Source organism: Schistocerca americana, chromosome 4 (assembly GCF_021461395.2).
Source record: "Schistocerca americana isolate TAMUIC-IGC-003095 chromosome 4, iqSchAmer2.1, whole genome shotgun sequence".
Classification (NCBI taxonomy): domain Eukaryota; kingdom Metazoa; phylum Arthropoda; class Insecta; order Orthoptera; family Acrididae; genus Schistocerca; species Schistocerca americana.
The window spans coordinates 414,329,515-414,353,377 of record NC_060122.1 but is presented as its reverse complement, the minus strand read 5'-3'; the positions used below and the strand labels follow the sequence as shown (position 1 = coordinate 414,353,377).

Genomic DNA, 23,863 nt, shown 5'->3' with positions numbered 1-23,863 from the left:
CTTGCGTTAAATTGATGCAATTCATTATTCTGGATGATTTGAAGTCAACTGAATTTCGTTGAAGGTGGTGAAGGTCTGTAATGATTGCAGTGTCTGTGTTAATGATTAACAGCCGGTAGAGTTTAGAGGAAGTCGCACATTTCTTAAAGATAATTCGTACGGAGGACGTTCCAAACCATTAAGCAACGATTAAAAATTTCAGTAAGTGGAAAATAATATTGTGGGGTGGTCAACGATGAAAGCGTTGTGAAATAACTAATACCACATTAATTTTCTAAAATATTGATTCTCTATCCCGGAGAGTACAACGAGCTTTTCTAAATCCTACTTATTGTCCATTCGAAAACCAGGAGATCTTTCAGCGGGCAGTGGAGCAGGGGCAATATATTTGGGAATATTTGGGAGGGAATAACCAATTCCGGCATACACATTAAGACCAAAGAAAAGCTCCGAAAGTCTTGTTACATGTATATCATTAGAGATATTTTAGTTTAGTTGTGAAATAATATGTCCAAAACCTAAATATGAGTCCTTCTGCATGTTCAAGTATCCGTGTATGTGTACAACCTAGGAATGTTGATCGAATGTGCAGCGTAACTACCCATCTCTGCAGAGCGACACACCACACGGTGTATGAGAAGAAACTTCCATAGTTCTTACGTCGGAAACCAACCACAAGAGGGCTTCCTGTGTGATGAATGCTATGTATGCTGAAACTGACAAATAGAATGGGAAAACGCCTCTCATTGGTTTTTGACACATTTCACGTACTGCAGATGAGATTTCGTGCGACGATTAGGTGCGGTCAGTGACTTTATGCCAGAATCAAAGAGCCATCAAAACTGTGCTCGGAATGGGATAGCCCTGCGCCAAGTCGATTTCACTTTCCCAAAGGTTACGATTGGTGTTCTCTCGGGTGTAAACAATCATACTTCTAAGTATTATGCAACGAAAATGAGAGATGAATGCGGCGCAGATGTTCTGGACCAACGGGGTGAAAACCTATGCCAAAAGAGCGAAGGATCAAAGATTGAAATTAACGATTTCTTATCAGTAAAGTGAAAAATGACATGGAAATAGAAAACTGAGGTTTTCAAGGCACGAATTGCCACAACATCGATCATATTCTCTGAGTTACAACTATTCGTTAATCTAAATGAATTTCCCCCACGTTAAAATTTTGAAATGTTTTGAGTACGCTGCATAAGTTGTCAGCCGACTTACTACGGTCAATAACGACGACGCTGAAACTATTTAGGCCTATAGCCTATGATCAGTTGAATGGTAACGCATACAACTGCAAAACAGATTAGCATGTATCACTTTAACTATTATAAAGGAGGAAGGTAATGTAAGCCAAACTTCCATATTTTAGAAAATAAGGAAGATGAACAGTGGGCATTTAAATAACACCAAAGAGGCTTCTCTTCTTGGAGACCGAGACGTAATGTCTCAAATAGTTCAAATGGCTTTGAGCACTATGGGACTTAATTTCTGAGGTCATCAGTCCCCTAGAACTTATAACTACTTAAACCTAACTAACCTAAGGACATCACAAACATCCATGCCCGAGGCAGAATTCGAACCTGCGACCGTAGCGGTCGCGCGGACCCAGACTTTAGCGCCTAGAACCGCTCGGCCACCCGGGCGGCGAGACGTAATGGAATGTTCATCATCAATCATTACATTCTTATTTTACAACACAAATGGTATTCACACACCGATGAGCACCGTAATTGAAATTTTCATGCACGATCGCGTCTAGTAGCCATACAACAACGCTTCCTCGACACACCTACTGAAACGTGGTAGCTAACGCACACTTGTGTGGACCATTTAGAGTGTAGGTGAAGGGCGAAATTTTCACTTTCAGACAAGATGAGGAGAGGTAGTGGCGTAAACTCCTTTATCACCCGTCTTTTCGCCAATCTCTTCGATTAAATTTCAAACCACTCCGCACTGTTTCAACAACTGAGCACATGTTTCCCTTTTGATGGTGATTCGTCTGTCGGATGGGGATGTTAACATCGATGGCGCTCCTGAGTGCTAGTCGAGTGGAGCAGGCTAAGTTCAAGCACCGAGATTCAACTCTTCTATCTCCCATATTCGACATGGAATATATACTCGGTATATTACACTCACATACTGCGAATGTATGACACAGCAAGGAGAGGAGTCAATGGTTGCACAGGAAGAACCTACTCTGTGGGACACCCCAGCCAAAAATGCCATACGAGACTTATACACAAATCAAAAAAAGTTTTGCATCACGCCGGTTCCCAGAACTCCTGAAGATAGACGTTGACTGTTCAGAGATGTCACTAATCCCGCTCAAAGATGTAAACATCCATGAATGAGCAGCGCCTATTAGACGGAGGGGCTCCGACAGCCAGTCGATTCCAGTCATTCCACCAGGAAGAAGGTACACAGCTCGTGTTGTCTGTGGTTCAACCATGCCTAGACGGTCAGTACCTCGGTTCGATCGCGTCCGCATTGTTACTTTGTGGCAGGAAGAGCTCTCGACAAGGGAAATGCCCAGGCGTCTCGGTGTAAACCAAAGCTATGTTGTTCGGACATGAAGGAGATAGAGTGAGACAGGAACTGTCAATTCCATGCCTCGCTCAGGCCGCACAGGTACTACGACGGCAGAGGATGGCCGCTACCTACGAATTATGGCTCGCAGCAGCCCTGACAGCACCGGCATCATGTTGAATAATGCTTTTCGTGCAGTCACAAGAAGTCGTGTTACGTCACAAACTGTGCGCAAGAGGGTCCATGATGTGTAACTTCACTCCCGACGTCCATGGCGACGTGTATCTTTGGAATCACGACACCATGCAGCGCGGTACAGATGGGCCCAACAACATGCCGAATGGACCGCTCAGGACTGGCATCACGTTCTTTTCACCGATGTGATGTCGCATATACCTTCCAACAGACAATCGTCGGAGACGTGTTTGGAGGCAACCCGGTGAGGTTGAACGCCTTCGACACACAAACCTACGAGTGCAGGAAGGTGGGGGTTCCCTGCTGTTTTGGGGTGGCTTTATGTGGGGCCGACGTACGCCGCTGGTGGTCATGGAAGGCGCCGTAACGGCTGTACGATCCGTGAATGCCATCCTGCTACCGATAGTGCAAACATTTTTGCAGCATATTGGAGAGACATTCCCCTTCATGGACGACAATTCACGCCCCCATGGTGCACATCTTGTGAAGTACTTCGTTCAGGAAAACGACATCGCTCGGCTAGAGTGGCCAGTATATTCTCCAGACATGGACCTTATCAAAGATGCCTGGGATAGATTGAAAAGGGCTGTTTATTGACGACGTGACCCACCAACTACTCTGAGGGATCTACGGCGAGCCGGCCGCTGTGGCCGAGTGGTTCTAGGCGCTTCAGTCCGGAATCGCGCAGCTGCTACGGTCGCAGGTTCGAATCCTGCCTCAGGCATGGATGTGTGCGGTGTCCTTAGGTTAGTTAGGTTTAAGTACTTCTAAGTCTAGGAGACTCATGACCTCAAATATTAAGTCCCATAGTGCTTAGAGCCATCTGAACCACTTTGATATACGCCGAATCGCCGTTGAGGAGTGGGACAATCTGGACCGACAATGACTGATGAACTTTTGGATAATATGCCACGACGAACACAGGCATGCATCAATGCAGGAGGACGTGCCACTGGGTATTAGAGATACAGGTGTGTACAACAATCTGGACCACCACCTCTGAAAGTCTCGCTGTATAGGGGTACAACATGCAATGTGTGGTTTTCATGAGGAATAAAAAAGGCGGAAATGATGTTTATGTTGATCTACATCCCAGTTTTCTGTACAGGTTCCAGAATTCTCGTGACCGAGGTGATGCAAAACTTTTTTTGGTGTGTGTATCCACATTTAACGCTTCCTCATGGTAGCCTTGCAGAGTGATGTAAACAAGACGTTTCAGAAAGGTCTCACGGTTTCTCTATCTCTTTTATGGTATCCTTCGATCAGACCCCTCTGTTTTCTGTACACTCGTAATATTCACTACAATGATGACGAAAAAAGTGAACTCCAGTTGAGAGAGCTTTATGAAACATTCTGAACCATCTTTGGATAGTACATCCATGCCGATATTCTCTGTTAGACACATATAAGATAAAATTATTGCACTCCCGGCGGAATAAATGTGATGTTCATCGGTTGTGTGAACCTGAAGGTCCGCAGCTCGTGGTCGTGTGGTAGCGTTCTCGCTTTCCGCACCAGGGTTCCCGGGTTCGATTCCCGGCGGGGTCAGGGATTTTCTCTGCCTTGTGATGACTGGGTGTTGTGTGATGTCCTTAGGTTAGTTGGGTTTAAGTAGTTCTAAGTTCTAGGGGACTGATGACCATAGATGTTAAGTCCCATAGTGCTGAGAGCCATTTTGAACCTGAAATTTCAGGACGCACTGTGGTTCGAATGCAGCATACTGTCGTTGTCCTCTCGTTACCATTCAAGCGACAGCGGGATACCTCAGCGAATGAGCATCAGTTTGCTTCAGGCTCTTATTGCTACATTCCAGTGAACGATAGTAGTCAGATTTGGTTCCAGCACAGAATATAGTTTCAAATTCTCATAAACAATAATTGGAGTAATTATCTTGAAGTGAACTGTACCTTCAGCTCCTTAGAAGCATAGCGCAGGAATATTCTTTTGAAGCCTTCTTTCCGATATGATAATTCTCTTTACTGGCTGAGCAACGAATTTGGTATAATTGACAACAGGATCTAAAGTTCAAGGCAAGATACCTCAAAATCCTACCGAAAATTTGAAAAAAGGCCTTCTTACATCATTAATTGAGTAATTTTAGAAATGAGACTTGCGGATCAAACGTATTCGAATGCCAATATCTTAATTTATATAGATGATGATGTATACATCGTGTAGAAAGATTTCCATATTTGTTCCAGTTGACACTGAATATGGATAAAATAATCACAGTATACCAAACAAATTAGTGTCAAACATCAGCAGATAATGCCATTTGGGATAAAAACAGAATAAATTTTTAAGGCGTCAGTAATTCTCGATGCACCAATTAATTCTGCAATACAGGGTGAAACACAAACTATGTCACCAAGAATAACTCCAAAAAATAGATAGGAGCTGAAACGTTTGTGGGACAAAAGTTGTATAGGACAACGAGGGCCATAGTATGACGTTGGGTTTTGTTGCAAGGTGTAATCGCGTCAGAGATATAAAGGTCAACTTTGCATTTTAAATGGGATGCTATAAGTTGGTACTTATTTTACGATATCGGCTATCGAGACGAATCCACTGATGTGTAACAGTAAGGTCTTTGAAGGCCAACGAAGGTCACAAAGGTGGCATGAACATCAATTTACAGAAGATATTCGAAGTGATGATCACTGGTATCAATGCAGTGTTGCAATCTTCTTATCGTGGATTGAGTGGTATTCCTTATCACTTCGGCACTTATCGAAGCACATGCTCTGACAATTCTCTCTCTCATATCTTCAGGTGTAGTTAGAACGACTTATAAACAATGTCTTTTACAAGTCCTCACAGAAAAGAACCACAGGCGTCAAGTCTTTCGAACGAGCCGGCATCGACGCATCTCCTCCGCGTCCAGTCCAACGATTTAGGAATTGTCTCTGCAACTCATTTCTAGCCGGACACCCATCGTGTTAATACCACATTGTGTTCCTTGTTCCTAAAGGTATTTCTTCCAATAACAGACCTAATGTTTCTTGCAGGAATGTGGCCTACTCCCTACCTTCAACGCTACGGTGATCTCCTTAGGTTAGTTAGGTTTAAGTAGTTCTAAGTTCTAGGGGACTTACGACGTCAGATATTTAAGTCCCATAGTGCTCAGAGCCATTTGAAGCATTTGAACCTACCTCCAAGATTTCAAATGGCTCTGAGCACTATGGGACTCAACTTCTGAGGTCATTAGAACTAGTTACACCTAACTAACCTAAGGACATCACAAACATCCATGCCCGAGGCAGGATTCGAACCTGCGACCGTAGCGGTCTTTCGGTTCCAGACTGCAGCGCCTTTAACCGCACGGCCACTTCGGCCAGCCCTCCAAGATTTCCTTCGATGAAATAAGGGCCTATAATTCAGCTCTCCAGAATCCCGCACCATACATTCACCGACCACGGTTTTTTGTGTGCAACTTGCCGCAACGAACACGGATTTTCTGTTGCCCAATGATGCATGTTATGCAATTAACATTTCCACGGCTCTTGAATGTCGCCTCGTCAGAAAATAAAATCAAATTAATGAATGTGTCATCCCTCTGAATCTGAAGTTGAGCTCATCGGCCGAATTCAATGCGACGCATACAATCCGTACCAGTTAATTCTTGGTGGAGACTGATACGGTAAGCATGATACTTATGGCGATCTAGAACACGAACAAGACTACTCTGGCTCAGGCCTCATACCATTGCAATCTGACGCGAACTAACACAAGGATCTCGAACCACAGTGGCAAGAGTACTAATTTCCGTTTCCTCGTTAGTAACTTTCGTTTGCCGGGTACGTTTCCGATGCGTTAAATATCCAGTTGTTCTTAACTGATGATACACATATTTAAATGTACGAAGTGTACGGTGAGTACGTTGAGGATATCTTTCAACGTATAAGTCTCTAGCTCTCACTGAATTTCATTGGCATCCTCCGTAAATGAGAAGCAAATCGACTTGTTCTTCGAAGGAATACATCATTCACATGCGCTTGATTTGAAGATACTAATCATACCGTTCCTATTGGTGTTGTATTGCGAAACTGTCGAATGGTGTTTACGTGTCAATGGCACCTTAAATGGATACGCCGTATTCGGCGAATATTTGCTATTTGGACGATGTACGTGAGAGGATTGTCAGAGCATGTGCTTCGATAAGTGCCAAAGTGATAAGGAACGCCACTCAGTCCATGATAAGAAGATTACAGTATTGCATTGATACCAATGATCAGCACTCCGAACAGCTTCTGTAAATGGGATCCGCACCAGATCGGGTTGACGGAGGAGATAGAGAAGATCCAAAGAAGAGCGGCGCGTTTCGTCACAGGGTTATTTGGTAACCGTGATAGCGTTACGGAGATGTTTAACAAACTCAAGTGGCAGACTCTGCAAGAGAGGCGCTCTGCATCGCGGTGCAGCTTGCTCGGCAGGTTTCGAGAGGGTGCGTTTCTGGATGAGGTATCGAATATATTGCTTCCCCCAACTTATACCTCCCGAAGAGATCACGAATGTAAAATTAGAGAGATTAGAGCGCGCACGGAGGCTTTCAGACAGTCGTTCTTCCCGCGAACCATACGCGACTGGAACAGGAAAGGGAGGTAATGACAGTGGCACGTAAAGTGCCCTCCGCCACACACCGTTGGGTAGCTTGCGGAGTATAAATGCAGATGTAGATGTAGATGTAAATGGATATTCATGCCACCTTTTTTGACCTTCGTTGACCTTCAAAGACCTTCCTGCTACACATCAGTGGATTCGTCTCGATAGTCGCTATAGTCGCTATCAGAAAATAAGTACCAAACTATAGCATCTCATTTAAAAAAAAAAAAAAAAAAAAAAAAAGTTGACCTTCATATCTCTGACGCGACCCCACCTAGCAACAAAAAACCAACGTCATATTATGGCCCCCGCTATCCCATGCAACATGTGTACCACAAACTTTTCAGATGCTATCATACCTTTAGAGTTATTCTTGGTGGCGATAGCTAGTTACTCACCCTGTATTTCTAGTTGCAAAATGGCGTAAAATGCGACGCAGTATAATAAACGTGCATCTTCAATTAGCTTTCATTCCCGGCGAAATGGGTACAATCATTTATTTCTTGCAATAAGCGTTCCTCCAGTGACCTTACTCACGCTGTTCTTATACGAGGGCGCGCCTCTATATTTTTTTATTAAATAAATTAACCGTTATTAACATTCTACACCTTTATTCTTCACATTTGTAGTCTTCTGCCGCTAGAGGGCTTCGAATTGTAGCTTGTGTAATGGTGGTGTCTAACGTTATTAGTCGGTGCTTGGAAACAGCGTGATGTAATCGAGTTTAGAAATAGAAAAGTTCGATCACACATGGATCACCTTCTTCTTCAAAAGAACCTGCCAGACCAGATACAAGCGCTGTGACACTTGCAACAATCAGACACCTTGTATTCACTGTAATCTCCCATACAGTTCCGACCTGGACCCGTTCGTCTTTCATCTTTTCCCAAACATAGAGATGTTCGTGGACTCCACTTCGGTAGAGATGAAGCGGTGCAAGCAAAGGTGAGGTAATGCGTCTGTCAACAAAGTGAAACGTTCTACAGTGACGGCATCATCGAACTGGTGTATCACTGGGACGAATGTTGTGAATTAAGCAAGCGAGCATGAATAATAAAGATGTAAAAAGTTAACAACGATTGTTTTATTTAAAAACTCTAATAGGGTTCACATAAAAAATTCGGAAGCGTTACTTTTCAGAAAGGCACTCGTCTCTAGGTTGTGGGAAAGGTGCATCGCAGAGCAATGGAAGCTGTGTTCCAGAAATGTACTTTTCCAGAAGAGTAAGGAACCGATCTCACAAACTAAGGCACGTTCCTCGTGCTTCAGAGACGAGGCAAACGTTTTGTGCAATTTAACAGTACACCTGTATAAAACAGGACATACGTAGCATATCGGCAAAATCCACATCGCGAAGTACGTATATCCTGAAACAGCAATATAAGCTATCTCACTCCCGATACACGTCTTCCGCAGAACCCTCTTGTCATATATTCTCTATAGAACTTCACCGTTCGTAACTTACTTATCCATTTTTTTTAAGTTCTTCTTTAGCTCCTGATTTCAAATGTTGCCACTGTACCCCCTTCAAGAATTCTGTCTTACTTTTCTCTTGGCTCTCACAGTATAACTTTGCTTTGTTTCGAACATAATTTAAAATAAACGTAAACTATCATTCTAAATATGTAATAACCAAAGTGAATTATCAGTCATCAGTCCTTCGACTTGTTTGACGCTGTCGTATCTTGTACCAGTCTTTTCATCCCTACGTGCAAGCTATACCCAACGGAATCCAGAACCTGTTCTGCGTATCCTAGACTGTGTCTGAGTCTATTGGTCTTCCATTGCTCCTCCCAGAATCAGGTTATTACTGAATATTTTAACAGATGCCCCACTAACCAGTTCCTTCTTCTGATATAGGTAGGTGGTCCACACAATCTTATCGTCATTTATTCTTTGTAATACTTCTTTATTTTGTAATTTATTCCTAGATTTATTTTTTAAGATTCTTTGATGTCACACCATTTAAAATGTTTACATTCTTTCTTCTCCTGATTTCCGATCAGTTTTAGCCCCCTTATAATGCTGTACTCCAACTGTGCATTTTCAGGAGCCTCATACCCTCCTTGGCATAATAATGCTTTTCTGGCAAGTTACCGGTTTTAAAGACACCCCACTCCAAATTCAGTATCACCCTGGTTCTTAAGCTTCTCACAGAATACAAGAAGCATACTGTCTCCGTTGACATCAGAGCATTTAGAATACCGTCGAGCGGCCTCGTCATTAGATTGGCCATTTACTTTTCGTCTACATCTGCATCTACATGGACTTAAGTGTCTGGTAGAGAGGTTCATCGAAACACCTTCACAATAATTCTCTATCATTCCAATCTCAGGTAGCGCCCGGATAAATACCAACACCCGTATCTTTCCGTGCCAGTAGTGAAATGTATTGACAGTTGGAACAGGAACAGCCATCAGTTGTATACGGGAGTGACAAGTAATGAAAAATCTGTGCCAGACAGGGACTCGAACCCGGATTCCCCGCTTTTTCGAGCGGTCGCCATAACGGCTTTTGCTACCCGTAGGCCATACCGCACTTGTGTCACAACCTGTGTTCGTACACACATTATGTAGTACCCGTACAGTGAAGGACATTTTAATTGGAAGTCGTCTTTCCCTTATACAAATGGTTCAAATGGTTCTGAGCACTATGGGACTTAACTTCTGAGGTCGTCAGTCCCCTAGAACTTAGAACTACTGAAACCTAACTAACCTAAGGACATCACACACATCCATGTCCGAGGCAGGATTCGAACCTGCGACCGTAGCGGTCGCGCGGTTCCAGACTGTAGCGCCTAGAACCGCTCGGCCACTTCAGCCGGCTCCCTTATACAGCTGATGGTTTTTCATATTCGTAAATGCGAATACATTTCACGTATTTCATAACGGTGGCAGTCGCCGCTGTGACCCTTCCTTCCTGTATGCATGCATGTCTGAAGGAACATCGCATCAGTCTTCTTAACAAGAAAGGCACTGGAGTTTGCCGGCCGGGGTGGTCGAGGGTTCTAGGCGCTACAGTCTGGAACCGCGCGACCGCTACTGTCGAAGGTTCGAACCCTGGTTCGGGCACGGATGTGTGTGATGCCCTAGGGTTAGTTAGGTTTAAATAGTTCTAAGTTCTAGGAGACTGATGACCTCAGAAGTTAAGTCCCACAGTGCTCAGATCCATTTGAAACATTTTAGCACTGCAGTACCGTATTTATCCACTGATACCGTGCGCCGACTTCCAATTACAATGTCCTCCTTCGCACGGGAATTACGGATAGCTAAAGCGCTTAAAGTGACCGTTTGAGTTAACCGGGATATCAGGGTTCGAATAAGACTCCATGGTTCTTCTTAGCGACAGAGGCACTGTAATAACGTACTCACGAAGTAGTGACTGCAGAAATGACTTTAAAAAAAAATAAATCATATAGAGTCGCTACTAAACATGCCGGGGTTCTTTCTTTTATTTTACACCCCCCCCCCCTCCCCCGAGAACTACATTTTCCGTCCTCCGTCTCCCATCCGCGTAGGGGATAGTTACTAAGAGGCTGGGCATCACAGCCACCCTGCAACACATGTGGCATCAGTTTCGTAGCAGGAAGCAGGGGCGTACAGGAAGATATTTGTGAAGCACAATATGTGACTGTGCCTGTTTCAGTGTGTGTGTGTGTGTGTGTGTGTGTGTATGTGTGTGTGTGTGAATGTGTGTGTGTGTGTGTGTGTGTGTGTGTGTGTGTGTGTGTGTGTGTACGAGCACACGTGCTAGAAAGAGAGACGAAGGGAGAAGCAGATATTTGAGGTTAAGAGAAAACACACATTAAAGGTCCACCTTGGACCGTTGCCACGTTTCTCCTCCAACGCCGCTCGTGGGGATATTTCGTGTAGGCGGACAGGGGCAAAAACAAGCCGCGTGCGTGCGACTCGGTTGCGCGGTCTCGAGGATCGCATCGCCGTTCTCAATGGGAGGCAGGCGCCCGTGCAACAGCCCAGGCGATTCCGCGATGCCTCGGTGATAATATTAACCGCGCGTGGGCGAGAGGAGTGCATTCTTCTGGCCGGCCTAAAATAAACGCGCAATCGTTCTAAGTGGCAGGCAACGCTCACACAGCTACGTAAGAGTGCGCAAGGTCGTGCCGCGACCAGAAGTGGGAGCAAGTGTGAAGCGCGGCCGGTATTCACAGTGGAACGCCTAATGCCCCCTTTCTTTACAGACGAGCAAACGAGTCAGTTACGCGGAACAACGGCGCTTGCAGTAGCAGGTCGAGAGGCGGCGGGCGCCCGAGTGCTTCTCACGTCTCCCCCTCCAGCTGGGGCGGTCCCCCCTCGCTCAGAGTCTCGCTCCCTCTCGCACTCGCCTCGTCACGCTCACCTACACAGAGATACGCATATGCGAGGCGACACGTAGACGGCGCGCGCCGCGACGGAGACAGCGGATCCGGTCCGTGTCGCGCCAGAGAGAGCACCAGCAGTAGCAGCAGCGACCGCCGCACACAGTGCGCTCGAAGTGAGCCGGGCTAAGCGCTCCCTCTACTGTGGCGGCGGTGGGTCGAGATGTTAATAAGCTAATGCCTCGCAGCGGGCGCCGCGAGACGTGACAGCAAAGTGGCTTTCCGGCGGCTGGGCCGGGGACCCTAGCGTTCCGTCAACGTCGCATTTCTCAGAGTGCTCCCGCGCGACTGCGGCGGCGACGGCCGCGGTGTGGCAGGAGAGAGAGAGAGAGAGGGAGAGAGAGAGAGAGAGAGAGAGAGAGAGAAAGGAAGAGGCGGGCAGGCTCCAGCAGTGTCGTCGTCTCCCGTGCTCAGCTCCGCGGCAACTCTTCTCTCCGGTGCTCCAGTGGTACGTCGGTCGCCTCCTAGCACGGTGGCGACGGGTAGTGTGTGTGTCCGACGGACGGAGGTGGTGTGTGTGCTCTCCTGAAGTGAGGCGGCAGTGGGGTAGGGACGGTGAGGACACGAAGCGGTCAGCGGCACTGTTGTCGTTCGCGCTGTTGGTGAACGACGACGTGTAGGAGGAGGAGGCGGCGGTGGTGCTGTCGGAGGTGGTGGTGGGTTGTGACAGTGTGGTCGCGCCCGCGGTGAGGCTATTTCGGAAATAGCGCAGCGCTCGCCGCCGAGGCAGCGAGAGAGAGAGAGCGAGAGAGAGAGAGAGAGGGAGAGAGAAAGAGAGGGAGATAGAGAGGGAGAGAGAGTGGGAGTCCTCTGAGTCAGGGCGCGCGTCGTCAGTCTGTCGACGGTTCGCGCGGCTGTAAGGCGGTCTCGTCCGCCGCGACGCGATACGGGGGTACTATCGCTCGCCTTCGTCCGGGCGAACGTGACGCGATAAACTATTCCCAGCGACCGGCCGGCCCGTCCGCGGCGCGCGATACGGCCGGCTGTGTGCGGTGATCGGCGAAGGGGGCGAGCGATCGACGCCGCCGCCGTGTCTTCACGAATGCCTGACAGGACTGCGCGCGAGGCGGCTCCACCGCGATGTCGCATCGGCCTCCGCGCTGCTGCCTGCTCCGCCTCTGCTGCTGCGGCTGGCGCCGGTGGAGGCTGCCGGTCAGTGAGCGCCGCGAGGCCGGCGTCGCAGAAGAAGGACGCAGAGGACGAAGAGGAGGGACGGGGCTGCCGGCGGCCACGGGCGTCGCCGACGCCGCCTGCGCGCTGCTGCTCTTCCTTCTCGTCGCCGTCGTCCAGTCCGCTACTTCGGACGATGTGCAGGACTTCCAGAAGATCCGTGAGTGGTGCTCTGCGTTATCTCGCCTCTTACCCAGCCCCCTTCTCGATGAATTATTTGTTTTCTTTCTAGATGAAGGAAAATCCCATTAAGCAGCTGCTGTGTTTTATTTGCAGATCGCTTTCAGAGTTTAATAGTTCACAATGACGTACAACTTGTGAGAATGACAATTTGAGCCATAGCCCGTCGCTACGTACAAAATACAGATTGATTCATGCAGAGAAGAAAAGAGCAACCAGCCACTTTTTATAACGCTATTTGTGTACATAATTAGCGCCATGACCGGTTTCGAACCGACAGGATCATCATCAGACGACTTATTCCCGTTAAGGGGGGTAGGACGTCAAACGGGCCGACTTGGAGCAGGAGAGGCACCACAGGCGATTTTAATTTCCAGTGCCTATACTTTTACAAATAAATTCATAAAACTTTGTCACCATGACCAGGAAGGATACAGGATTCACACTCATAGCGGTGGAAGTTCAATAACATAAAAAATTATTTTTTTTCATGTGAAATTTCATCATTTTTGCACTTACTATTGCCGGCCAGAGTGGCCGAGCGGTTCTAGTCGCTACAGTCAGGAACCGAGTGGCCGCTACGGCTGCAGGTTCGAATCGTGCCTCGGGCATGGATGTGTGTGATGACCTTAGGTTAGTTAGGTTTAAGTAGTTCTAAGTTCTAGGGGACTGATGACCTCAGAAATTTTGTCCCGTAGTGCTCAGAGCCATTTGAACGATTTTTTTTCACTTACAATTGGCTGCATTTGTTGCTATGGGTAAATTTTTCTTCACAAGTAAGAGAGATTCTATGACGGATTTTGCACAGCATACAAACCATACCTACAGGTGTATGAAACTCTAGAATTTTCCAAATCTATTAAAAACTATGGTAAAAATTAAGATCATTAACTACAATTTTTTTCTAAACTCTGAGCTTAAACAGTAAAAGCTCATTCATTTTTTCATAAATTAAATAGATTCTAGAGTTTCAGACTCCTGTAAGTATGGTTTGTATGCTGTGCAAAATTCATCGAACAGTCTCTCTTACTTACGAAGAAAAGTGTACCTATAGCAACAAATGCAGCCAATAGTAAGTGAAAAAATTATGAAATTTCACACGTAAAAAAATGTATTTTGTTATGTTTCTGAACTTCCGCTGTTATGAGTGTGAATCCTGTATCCTTCCTGGTCATGCTGACAAAATTTTATGTATTTACTTGTAAAAGTATAGGCAGTGGAAATTAAAATGTCCTGTGGTGCCTCTCCTGCTCCGAGTCGGTCCGTTTGACGTCCTACCCCCCTTAAGATACCTTTCTCTTGTAATTTACATTTGTTTTCACTTTTTATTCCCCCTTCGACTTCACCACAACCGCAAGTAATTTTCATCATATGGGGGAATAAAAAGTGATCACTTATGTAAAATACAAGAATAATGTTCTGAAGTGGAACAAGGCGTCTGATGATGAACCTGTCGGTTCGAAACCGGTAACAGAGCTATTTATGGAAATTAGTAGTATTACAAAAAGTGGCTGGGTACTGTTAGCTTCTCTGCAAGAATTAACCTGTAATTTGTAACAATTGATCAAAAGTCGTCGTTGTACACGTCTGTATCAACAAATTTATTACACAACCAGTTTCAGTCTTGAACAGACTATAGTCGTTTGTACTGTGACATTGTCATCAGATGTGTGGCATCCTATAATAGCTGTTAAGGAACATATTACAAACCAATATCTCCTTTCAAGCATAACTACCTTATAAGGGGTGTTGATCAAAAAAATGCGGTGAAAATTTCATTGAAAGCAAAGTAATACGCTTATATGGAATTTGATTTAGTCCCTTTAAAGTACTTTCCATAGCTAGCAATGCCTTGGCGCATTGTTGAATCCATGACAGGAAGCACTTCTGGAAGGTTTCTTTCCGAAGGGCGTTCAGCTGCTATGCCGTGGCTGTCTCTGTGTGAGGAATGGTGTCGAAACGTTTTCCTTTACTCACAGTTTTAATTTCTGGGAGGCGCCGTAAGTCGCACGGTGCTAGAAATGGTGAGTAAGGCGGATATGAACGGACAGGAACGCATTTTCCGGCCAAAAACTCGCGAATAAAAAGCGAAGTGTGGCACGTCGCATTGTCGTGATGAAGAAAGAATCCATTGGCGCATTTTTGTGGTCTCTTTCTCCGTACATCGTTTCGCAATCGATGCAGTAGTCTCATGCAAAATTCGGCGTTGGCGGCTGTTCCCATGGGAACGAACTCTGTTCGTACTATGCCGTCAATATCGAAAAAAGGCAATGATGATGACTCTGATAATCGATTCTGACTGACCTGCCTTTCTGAGGCGAGGAGATTCACTGACTTTCTGTTCGTCCCAGGGTCATGACCAGAGACCCAAGTTTCATCTCCAGTTACAATTTTAGACATGATGTCCGTATCCAAATGAACACGATCCTTCAACTCCGTGCATACTGACACACGTTTCTGCTTCTGTTCACCACTCAACAGTGTGGTATAAAATTTTGCACTCACTCGTCTCATTTGAAAATTATCATTTAAAATGTTTGCACGGACGCTAACGTGATGCTAAGTTCTTCAGCAAGCTATCAAATAGTTATTGGCCTGTCTGAAGGAACAATTTTTGTCACTTCTTCCACATTTTCTTCTTTTATGCTTTTAGTGGACTTCCCGAACGTTCCTAGTCTTCTACAGGCTCATTTTCGTTTTCATGTCGTTCGTGCCACTAGCAGCCTTCAGCGTTACACCATTATCGGCATACACCATTTTCAAAATGTCATTATTTTCTTTGGCACTTTTTTGCAGCAAAACTTATATGTTTACGCGTTATTCAAAAGAAATGATGTGCGACAGAAACGATAAACACAACAACATACCAGCGTTGCTAGGCAATGACACGTCAGAACGTGTTCTAACTTGACGCTGCCTGTCTCAGCGGATAATGCTATCCGACAAATTACATCATATGGCTTTCGTGTCAGAAACTGATGTTAAAAAAATTCATTCATGACATTTTTTGATCACGCCTCGTATGTGATCCGAATTTATAGGTGAATGGAGATGCTGGTGCGTAACATCATGCTTGATAGTTGTTATGGATCGTCACACTTATGATTGCGACGTCACAACCCCTCTGAAGATCGTCTGTGTATGATTGAAACTGGTTGTACAATAAAGCGAATAATACATCTGTATGTAACCATGACTTTTCAACGGCTTAGTAGTTCACTGCATTGTACAAATCGTCTGTTTCACATTTGGAGGCAAGACGTCTGAGGGCACCGTAACCCATTATAACATAACGAAGAACGACAGATACCGTCTAGACGACTTTTCATCTATGTCTGGACTGCCAGTTTTTCACCTTTGTCACATTGTGTTCAGACACAATAACTCATGACTCAATTTTCACTCTGCTGACGAGCTGCAATTCGCTGTAATTACACACTAGAACTGAGGAAGATCCGATAGAAAGACACAAACCAACAGAACAAATACAAATAATAATTTATTTCTGTCAGTTTTTCATCAACACCCGGAATCGATTAGAACTTTGGAGGCGGTATGCTGACAAATTTCGTACACATTGTACCTTCGTGGTGGATTTCTATGTGCAGTTGCAGGCCCACTGTGATCAGCCACAGTGTATAAGTACGCCAAGATGAATTTGATCTTTTTCCAGAATATTTATTTCAGTACATTTGGCGCAGTGGAACAGAACCTAGTATTGTAATTAAAACTAAAAAACCGACCTATCGTACACTAGGCTCTTCTTTGGTTTCTGAACCATTAAAGGGCATTGGGCAACCTACGATGTTGTTTTTAATATTAACTCTCTTTTAATACTGGAAATTGTTAACTGAACGTATGGGTCTTCCACAGCTGGACTCCAACCTGTAATAGTACTCCGCCTGGAACGTTACGGGAATTAATTATTTATTTCACAATATCGACATTCACCTATGTGCTATTCGTAAGTGATAACTGCAACAAAATGCAATATACTGTTTAAATCTATTATACCTTTTCGTAGAATGGATGACACCTTCAGCTGTATTTATAGGCTTTATTTTATATGCAATCGATTGCTGTGTTATATTACATAATCTTCAAGCCCCTCCATGAAAACAGATGAACTTGTGGATTCTGGGTTATTGTCGTTACAATGGCATGATAATCTTGTGTCATAGAGGCACCTAAATACATTGTAATGTAAATACGAAACTGATTGCATATAAAACAAAGCCTACAAATACAGTGGAAGCTGTCACCCCTACTCTGCAAAAATGATGTAAAAGCTACTGTACAATGATGCATCCTAATATGTAGGCAATTCAACTATACGGATAAATTGTGTTCAATATCTTTCTTCTTTACAGTAAAAAAATTGAATTGGTCTTTTTTGCAGTATATTGTGTATTTTATTGAATGGTTCCTCCTGGTGCACCAAAACTTTTACAAGAGTGGTTCAGGACATTCTCGAGTGTTCAAAACTCGACAACAGAAACACTTTCGTCAGAACAGCTTTAAAGGCACGAGAATGATGTAAGGGCCGAAAACAAAATCTATTAGCGGTATGTGCAGATGACTTGTGTGGGAGAAACTATGTTACTATTTGGACGAAATTATGTGTGATACTACACATAAGAATAATGGCACCCATAATGAAATGTTGATTCAGAAACACATAAATAAATCGAGTAATGGTCCAGTTGGAACACATTGTCGTATCTGAAACCGTGTAAGATTGCAGGTAAACAGAAAATAACCCTACGAGTGCTTTTTACGGGGAACGCTCTTACCGTGAAGACGTCCAGCGCCGTGCTGCAGGAGAGTTTCCGGGGAATTTCAAAAGCTAACGTCACGCTCTTTCTACATGATACTAAAATGCGTAAAGGTTTTAGCAGCGAAAGGCACGATACTTATTGAGTTCCAGTCCCGTATACAGTTTTAATCCATCAAAATGTTGCGCAATAACTATCCCCTTCGCGACACTAACGGCGCTAAGACCTTAGGTGTACACCAAAAGGTGTTTGAAATACGCTTAAGTCAAAAATGTAGAGCTTGAGGTAGTAAATACATCAAAGTTATCAAAGTTACCAAAGAAAACATAAGTTATGCACGATTAGGAGAAAGAATAGTGAAGACCTAAACGAACAATTCCGGGAAGGGAAGATTTCTAGATAAACAATTACATGGGAGGCAATGAATACATGAAAAGACAGTCTCATGCTCACATAAGAGGTAGATCGAACCCCCGCCCCCCCCCACGCCCTTCGCTGTCCAACGATGAAAGTTTGAATTACATGAAAAAAGAAATACATCCTACATGAAATATTTCTGATCAATTTCACAGTTATTAGTGATTTTCATGAAGTATATTGCAACAGGTCTGCATAAATTGATTTCAGAATTGTTTAAAAGTATCTTAAACACCGAGAAATGTCAAATATCTAGTTCACGAACTCGTAGAAGAACACTTGCTCTTAATTTGTCCAGCATCTGAAGCGCAAATTAATATCACAAGTGATAGCAAGAGTGTATAAGTAACACAGTCTGCATGAGGATAATGTTAACCTCTTCTGATTCACTAACATCTGTCTGCAGTAAAATTTAACAACTTATCTATGTTTACATATAATACCGTAGTATAAAAATGAGTTTCTTCATATTATCACCATTGTAAAACGAAGTATTCACCATGAAATTAATAAGATACTCGAAAGAGGATTATGCTAACGGAAATAGTTGAAAGCGACCACATGGTTTCTGTGCCTCTTGACATTTGTAAGGCGTTTGATTTATTGTTTCTTCGAGACGCTGCGACGTCTGAAGGTAGCAACTTCAACAAGAAATGTATCACATAACTTGAACCGACTCTAAAACAAAAAAGCATTTTCTTTCTCTGCCAGAATGTTATGGAACTGCTATTCATTATATTAAAGATATTGCTTGCGAAGGGCTATAATATTGCTCCTCCTTACGGGATCCATCCGAGGTATCCTAAGAGCATTCGGACGCGTACGAGTGCACAGTGCAACAAAACGAAAATGTAACACGTTAAGTAGTAAGCCAGAACGCTACATATTTATATGCACAGAACGTGTAGAAATACACACACATAAAGTGAATACGAGTATTTTTAGCTAATACTGGAGTATTGGGGTGACTTTAACTACTACTATTTCTTTATGCAGGTACTCTTCGATGTCTCCTTGATATAGAATGTTTTGTCTACTGCAATGGCAGATGCAAACTTTCAGCTTGCCAATAAATAGCGTTAACCATTTCATAAGGAAATGGTTTACCCCGGAGTGCTAAGTAGTGGTAAAGGGATGTGTCTGTCTGTACATTGCTAACGCAACCACACCTTACTTTGAAACTGATGACAGTATCAGTGTCACGACAAGGTCACTCAGCCTATGTAGAGCAACAGGCGAGCATCAGGATCAACAAGTGTGGTTATGCAATCGGATGATATAAACAAGTGGGAAAAACATTGCTCTTCAGACGCTGACAGAGATGCAAGCAGCTTTGACAAACATTTTCCGGAGATTAAAAAACACCCAGAAAGATGTAATTAGAAATCCCGGTGACACTACCCAGGCGTTCAAAATTGGGACTACCGGCGAGGAAGTGTCATAAACGTCTTCAGAGCCGTTTACCTTATGGCAAAGTGCAGGCCCGTATTAATGTGAGAAAACAAATTTTGTCGCTTTATATGTTTTCTTAGGTGAAACGGCAGACCACAACTCTTAAACGCCTCACAAATGTTCCAAGACCTTCGTAAATATCTCGACCAAGTCGCACAAGTATTTCTCGTAAAATTTATGTGGCTCGGCATTTACAAAACAGTGAACATGTAGTTCTACTACCAATACACCTTCCTTTACACACATCTGCATATCTAAAGCCATGATTTATCATTCTATCGCCTCTGAAGATTGAATCAATTAAAAGTAAATTAGCACTGAAGAGACATCCAGCTTTAAAAAACCTTCCTTTCTTAAATATCTAAATGAGACTTTGAATATACACAAACAGAGACCAACATCCTACAAGACAATTTAATCTGTAAAACATTTATATCTCTAAGCTATATCTCTCGGCTAACAATATCGTTTTCTATGTTGGTTTAAGACTCAAACCTTTAAAGTGTTTAACGACTGCGCAAGAGACACTTCTTTCTGCCACATTCTATATTTTGTTGCTGTAGTTTCCACACTGTTATCTTAATATTAATAAATCTGAATAACTAATCTTCATAAATTCTTTACCTGAGTAGTTGTCTTCATTCAGTGATACATCGAACATAGCTGGCCGCGGTGGTCTAGCGGATCAGGCGCTCAGTCCGGAACCGCGCGACTGCTACGGTCGCAGGTTCGAATCCTGCCTCGGGCGTGGATGTGTGTGATGTCCTTAGGTTAGTTAGGTTTAAGTAGTTCTAAGTTCTAGGGGACTGATGACCACAGATGTTAAGTCCTATAGTGCTCAGAGCCATTTTGAACATCGAACATAGTGTCTCTGATGCGGTTACTGAAGCATGAAATACCTAGCGAAAATAGTTGTATTGGTGTTTGTTGATTCGTCATGACGTGCAACGAAAGCTAGTAACTGAGAACAGCGTTAATGACAAATACATATAAAAAGTGCGTCCCTGCCACTGGATGGAGCATTTGACAGAGATACACAGTCGTATGGCCTATCAGTGAATAACTACCTTACGATAAATGTACACCTAATAATATCTCAATGGAAGTATTTATGGTTGAATTGCGAGGAGAATATCGTACCTTCGTTACGTTTCCATACCGAAAATCTTATTCATGAATTCACCAAGGTCTTCAGTTGTGTCATACTGGTCCTCTTCTTCTGAAATCACAGATTACTTGTAACCGTTTGTCTTCAGTCCGCAATCACTGATTATGTTAACGATGTCAGCATCCTAAATTAAAGTCACAAAAATTTAGCACCACTGAAACTTCCTGGCAGATTAAAACTGTGTGCCGGACCGAGACTCGAACTCGGGACCTCTGCCTTTCGCGGGCAAGTGCTCTACCATCTGAGCTACCCAAGCACGACTCACGCCCTGCCTTCACAGCCTTACTTCTGTCAGTACCTCGTCTTCTACCTTCCAAACTTTACAGAAGTTCTCCTGCGAACCTTGCAGAACCTGCACTCCTGAAAGAAAGGATATTGCGGAGACATGGCTTATCCACAGCCTTGGGGATGTTTCCAGAATGAGATTTTCACTCTGCAGTGGAATGAGCGCTGATATGAAACTTCCTGGCAGATTAAAACTGTGTGGCGGACCGAGACTCGAACTCGGACAATATCCAAATGCCCGGTATCCCAACTCAGCTGCACAAAGTAGGATTCAAGCCATCTACTTTCTACATATAAGGTTCAAATGGTTCAAATGGCTCTGAGCACTATAGGACTTAACAGCTGTGGTCATCAGTCGCCTAGAACTTAGAACTACTTAAACCTAACTAACCTAAGGACAGCACACAACACCCAGTCATCACGAGGCAGAGAAAATCCCTGACCCCGCCCGGAATCGAACCCGGGAACCCTGGCGTGGGATGCGAGAACGCTACCGCACGATCTACATATAAGGAAAGATTATGCAGCAGCTTCCTCGTTCAGCAATCGCATTTGCATGTTCTTTGTGAGATCATCGTACTCCTCGTGTGTGTAAAACACAAATCGACCAATACATGTCGGAATTCGACACTGGAGAGGCCACGTCCTATCCTCATTGCAGTTTATCGATACGTGGTATTTCAACTCGTGGTGGCCGGAATCTTGCGACTGTCAAACAAGTATGCAATCGATTAGTTCGGGATATTCATCCTTATCACCATAAAGTATCTCAGCGTTATAATCTATCACAACGCCTTAGACGACTAGCGGCAGAACGGACAGTTGTTTTCACCACTCGGCCGTGCGATAACCTACAAACATGTCCTGTACCTTCATGATGTGCGAGATAGTCATAGTAAAAGTTTTTCAGCGATCCAGTCGAGGACCACAAAATATTTATAAATCGAGTTAATAATTTCAGCCAACAGTGACCATCTGTAAAGCTACTACACATAGTAGTGGCTAAGCGTATGGCTCAGCGTACCTACAGATATATCCAAATATAGAATCGTAAATCAGTTTAAGCAATATCGAAACATTTTCATATCTGAGAAGACACAGTATAGATAGCAACATACTGAGAGTACATATAGATGGTACAGTCACAATCATTAGCCAAAGAAGCTTCGTCATAAAATTATAGAATTTGAGAACCACAACCATTGTCGTGACATACAGACTGACACTCTCAGGAAACTATTTAGACTACCCTACCGTGAGCATTGACACATCTGGATTTTGGCACGCCACATGCCGCTGCTGTGCGTTAGTTCATATGACTTTGATAAAGTTATTGTTTTTTAGAGGAAATGTACAAAACAGTTGTAGCGGGAGCAAATTGAAGTAAATATAGGTTTACAGATCATTGTGCTTACGTATTGTATTCGTATGTTAATATATAAGGTGATGTATGGTTTTATTAAGAGCGAATAACTATGTTACGTATATCTATAGAATAACATTGTACAGTGAAATAAATAAATGAACTAAAATATTTCCAGCCCTTTAATAAACAAAGTAGAACAATATATCACAGTAGACAATCAGTAGCAGACAAGTAGTTTACAGGTATATGAAAAGAAATGAAAACGCCCCTGTCACGGGACATATCAGCACTTCGTTCCATATATCCTCTTTCCGTGCATATTAAGTGCAATACTTATAGAGCGATGCCACCAAGAAAAAATACCAAATATAAGCGTACTCAAGGTACACTATATTATGTCGAAGCTCGTTTGGCTAATTAATGAAACTGTGCCATCTATAACTTCAGTGACGTTTATGACTAATGCAGTATACCGTGTCTACTCGAGTAGTTCATGGCCACGCTTTGATTTTGCTTACACTGATTTCTGATTCTGCGTTTTGAATTTTTGGATGTATCTATATGTCAAGTTACCTCTGTGTATGTATCTTTTAAAGATGGCAAATATCGATTGAAATATTTGTTTTTGCTGTGGTCTTCAGTCTGAAAACTGGTTTGATGCAGTTCACCATGCTACTGCATCCTGTGCAAGCCTTTCCATCTCTGAACAACTAAATAACTGAAGAAAGCTACATACTTCTGAAGCTGCTTACAGCATTCATCTTGTGTCTACCTCTACGAGTTTGACCATTCACCCCCCTCCCCCCCCCCCCTCCCCCAAACTTCCCTCTCATAGTGTGTACTACTAACTGCTTCTTTTAGTCAGTTTGTGCTACAAATTTCTTTTCGCCCCCATTACATTCAGTACCTCCTCATTAGTCACACGATCTACCCTTCTACTGTTGAGCATTCTTTCGCAGCACCACGTTTCTAAAGCCTATAGCCTCTTCTTGTCTAAATTGTTTATCGCGCATGATTCAGTTCCATACATGCCTACAATCAAGACAAATACTTTCAGAAAAGGCTTCCTAACACATCTATATTTTATGTTAACTCGTTCAGAAAATCTTCCCCTGCCTTTGTCAGTCCACATTATATATCATCTCCACTACGGCCGTCACCAGTTATTTTTCTACCCAAATAGAAAATCTAAACTACTAGTAGGGTCTCGTTTCCTAATCTAATTCTCTCAGCCCCACCTGATTTATTCCGACTACTTTTCATTATCCTTGTTTTGTTTTTGTGATGTTCGTCTTATATCCTCATTTCAAGACATTGTCCATTCCATCCAGACGCTCTTCCAAGTC

General features: G+C 43.7%; 1 protein-coding gene across 1 annotated transcript in view; it reads left to right on the top strand.

The window, feature by feature from the left end:
- The first annotated feature begins 12,135 nt into the window (after positions 1-12,135).
- The window catches only part of LOC124613517 (hemicentin-2-like), a 1,448,717-nt gene continuing 1,436,989 nt past the window's right edge, over positions 12,136-23,863 (top strand). The window contains exon 1 of the mRNA XM_047142227.1: positions 12,136-13,034. Coding sequence (XP_046998183.1) covers positions 12,785-13,034 — 250 coding nt within the window. The 5' untranslated portion in view covers positions 12,136-12,784. The remainder of the gene's footprint in view (positions 13,035-23,863) is intronic.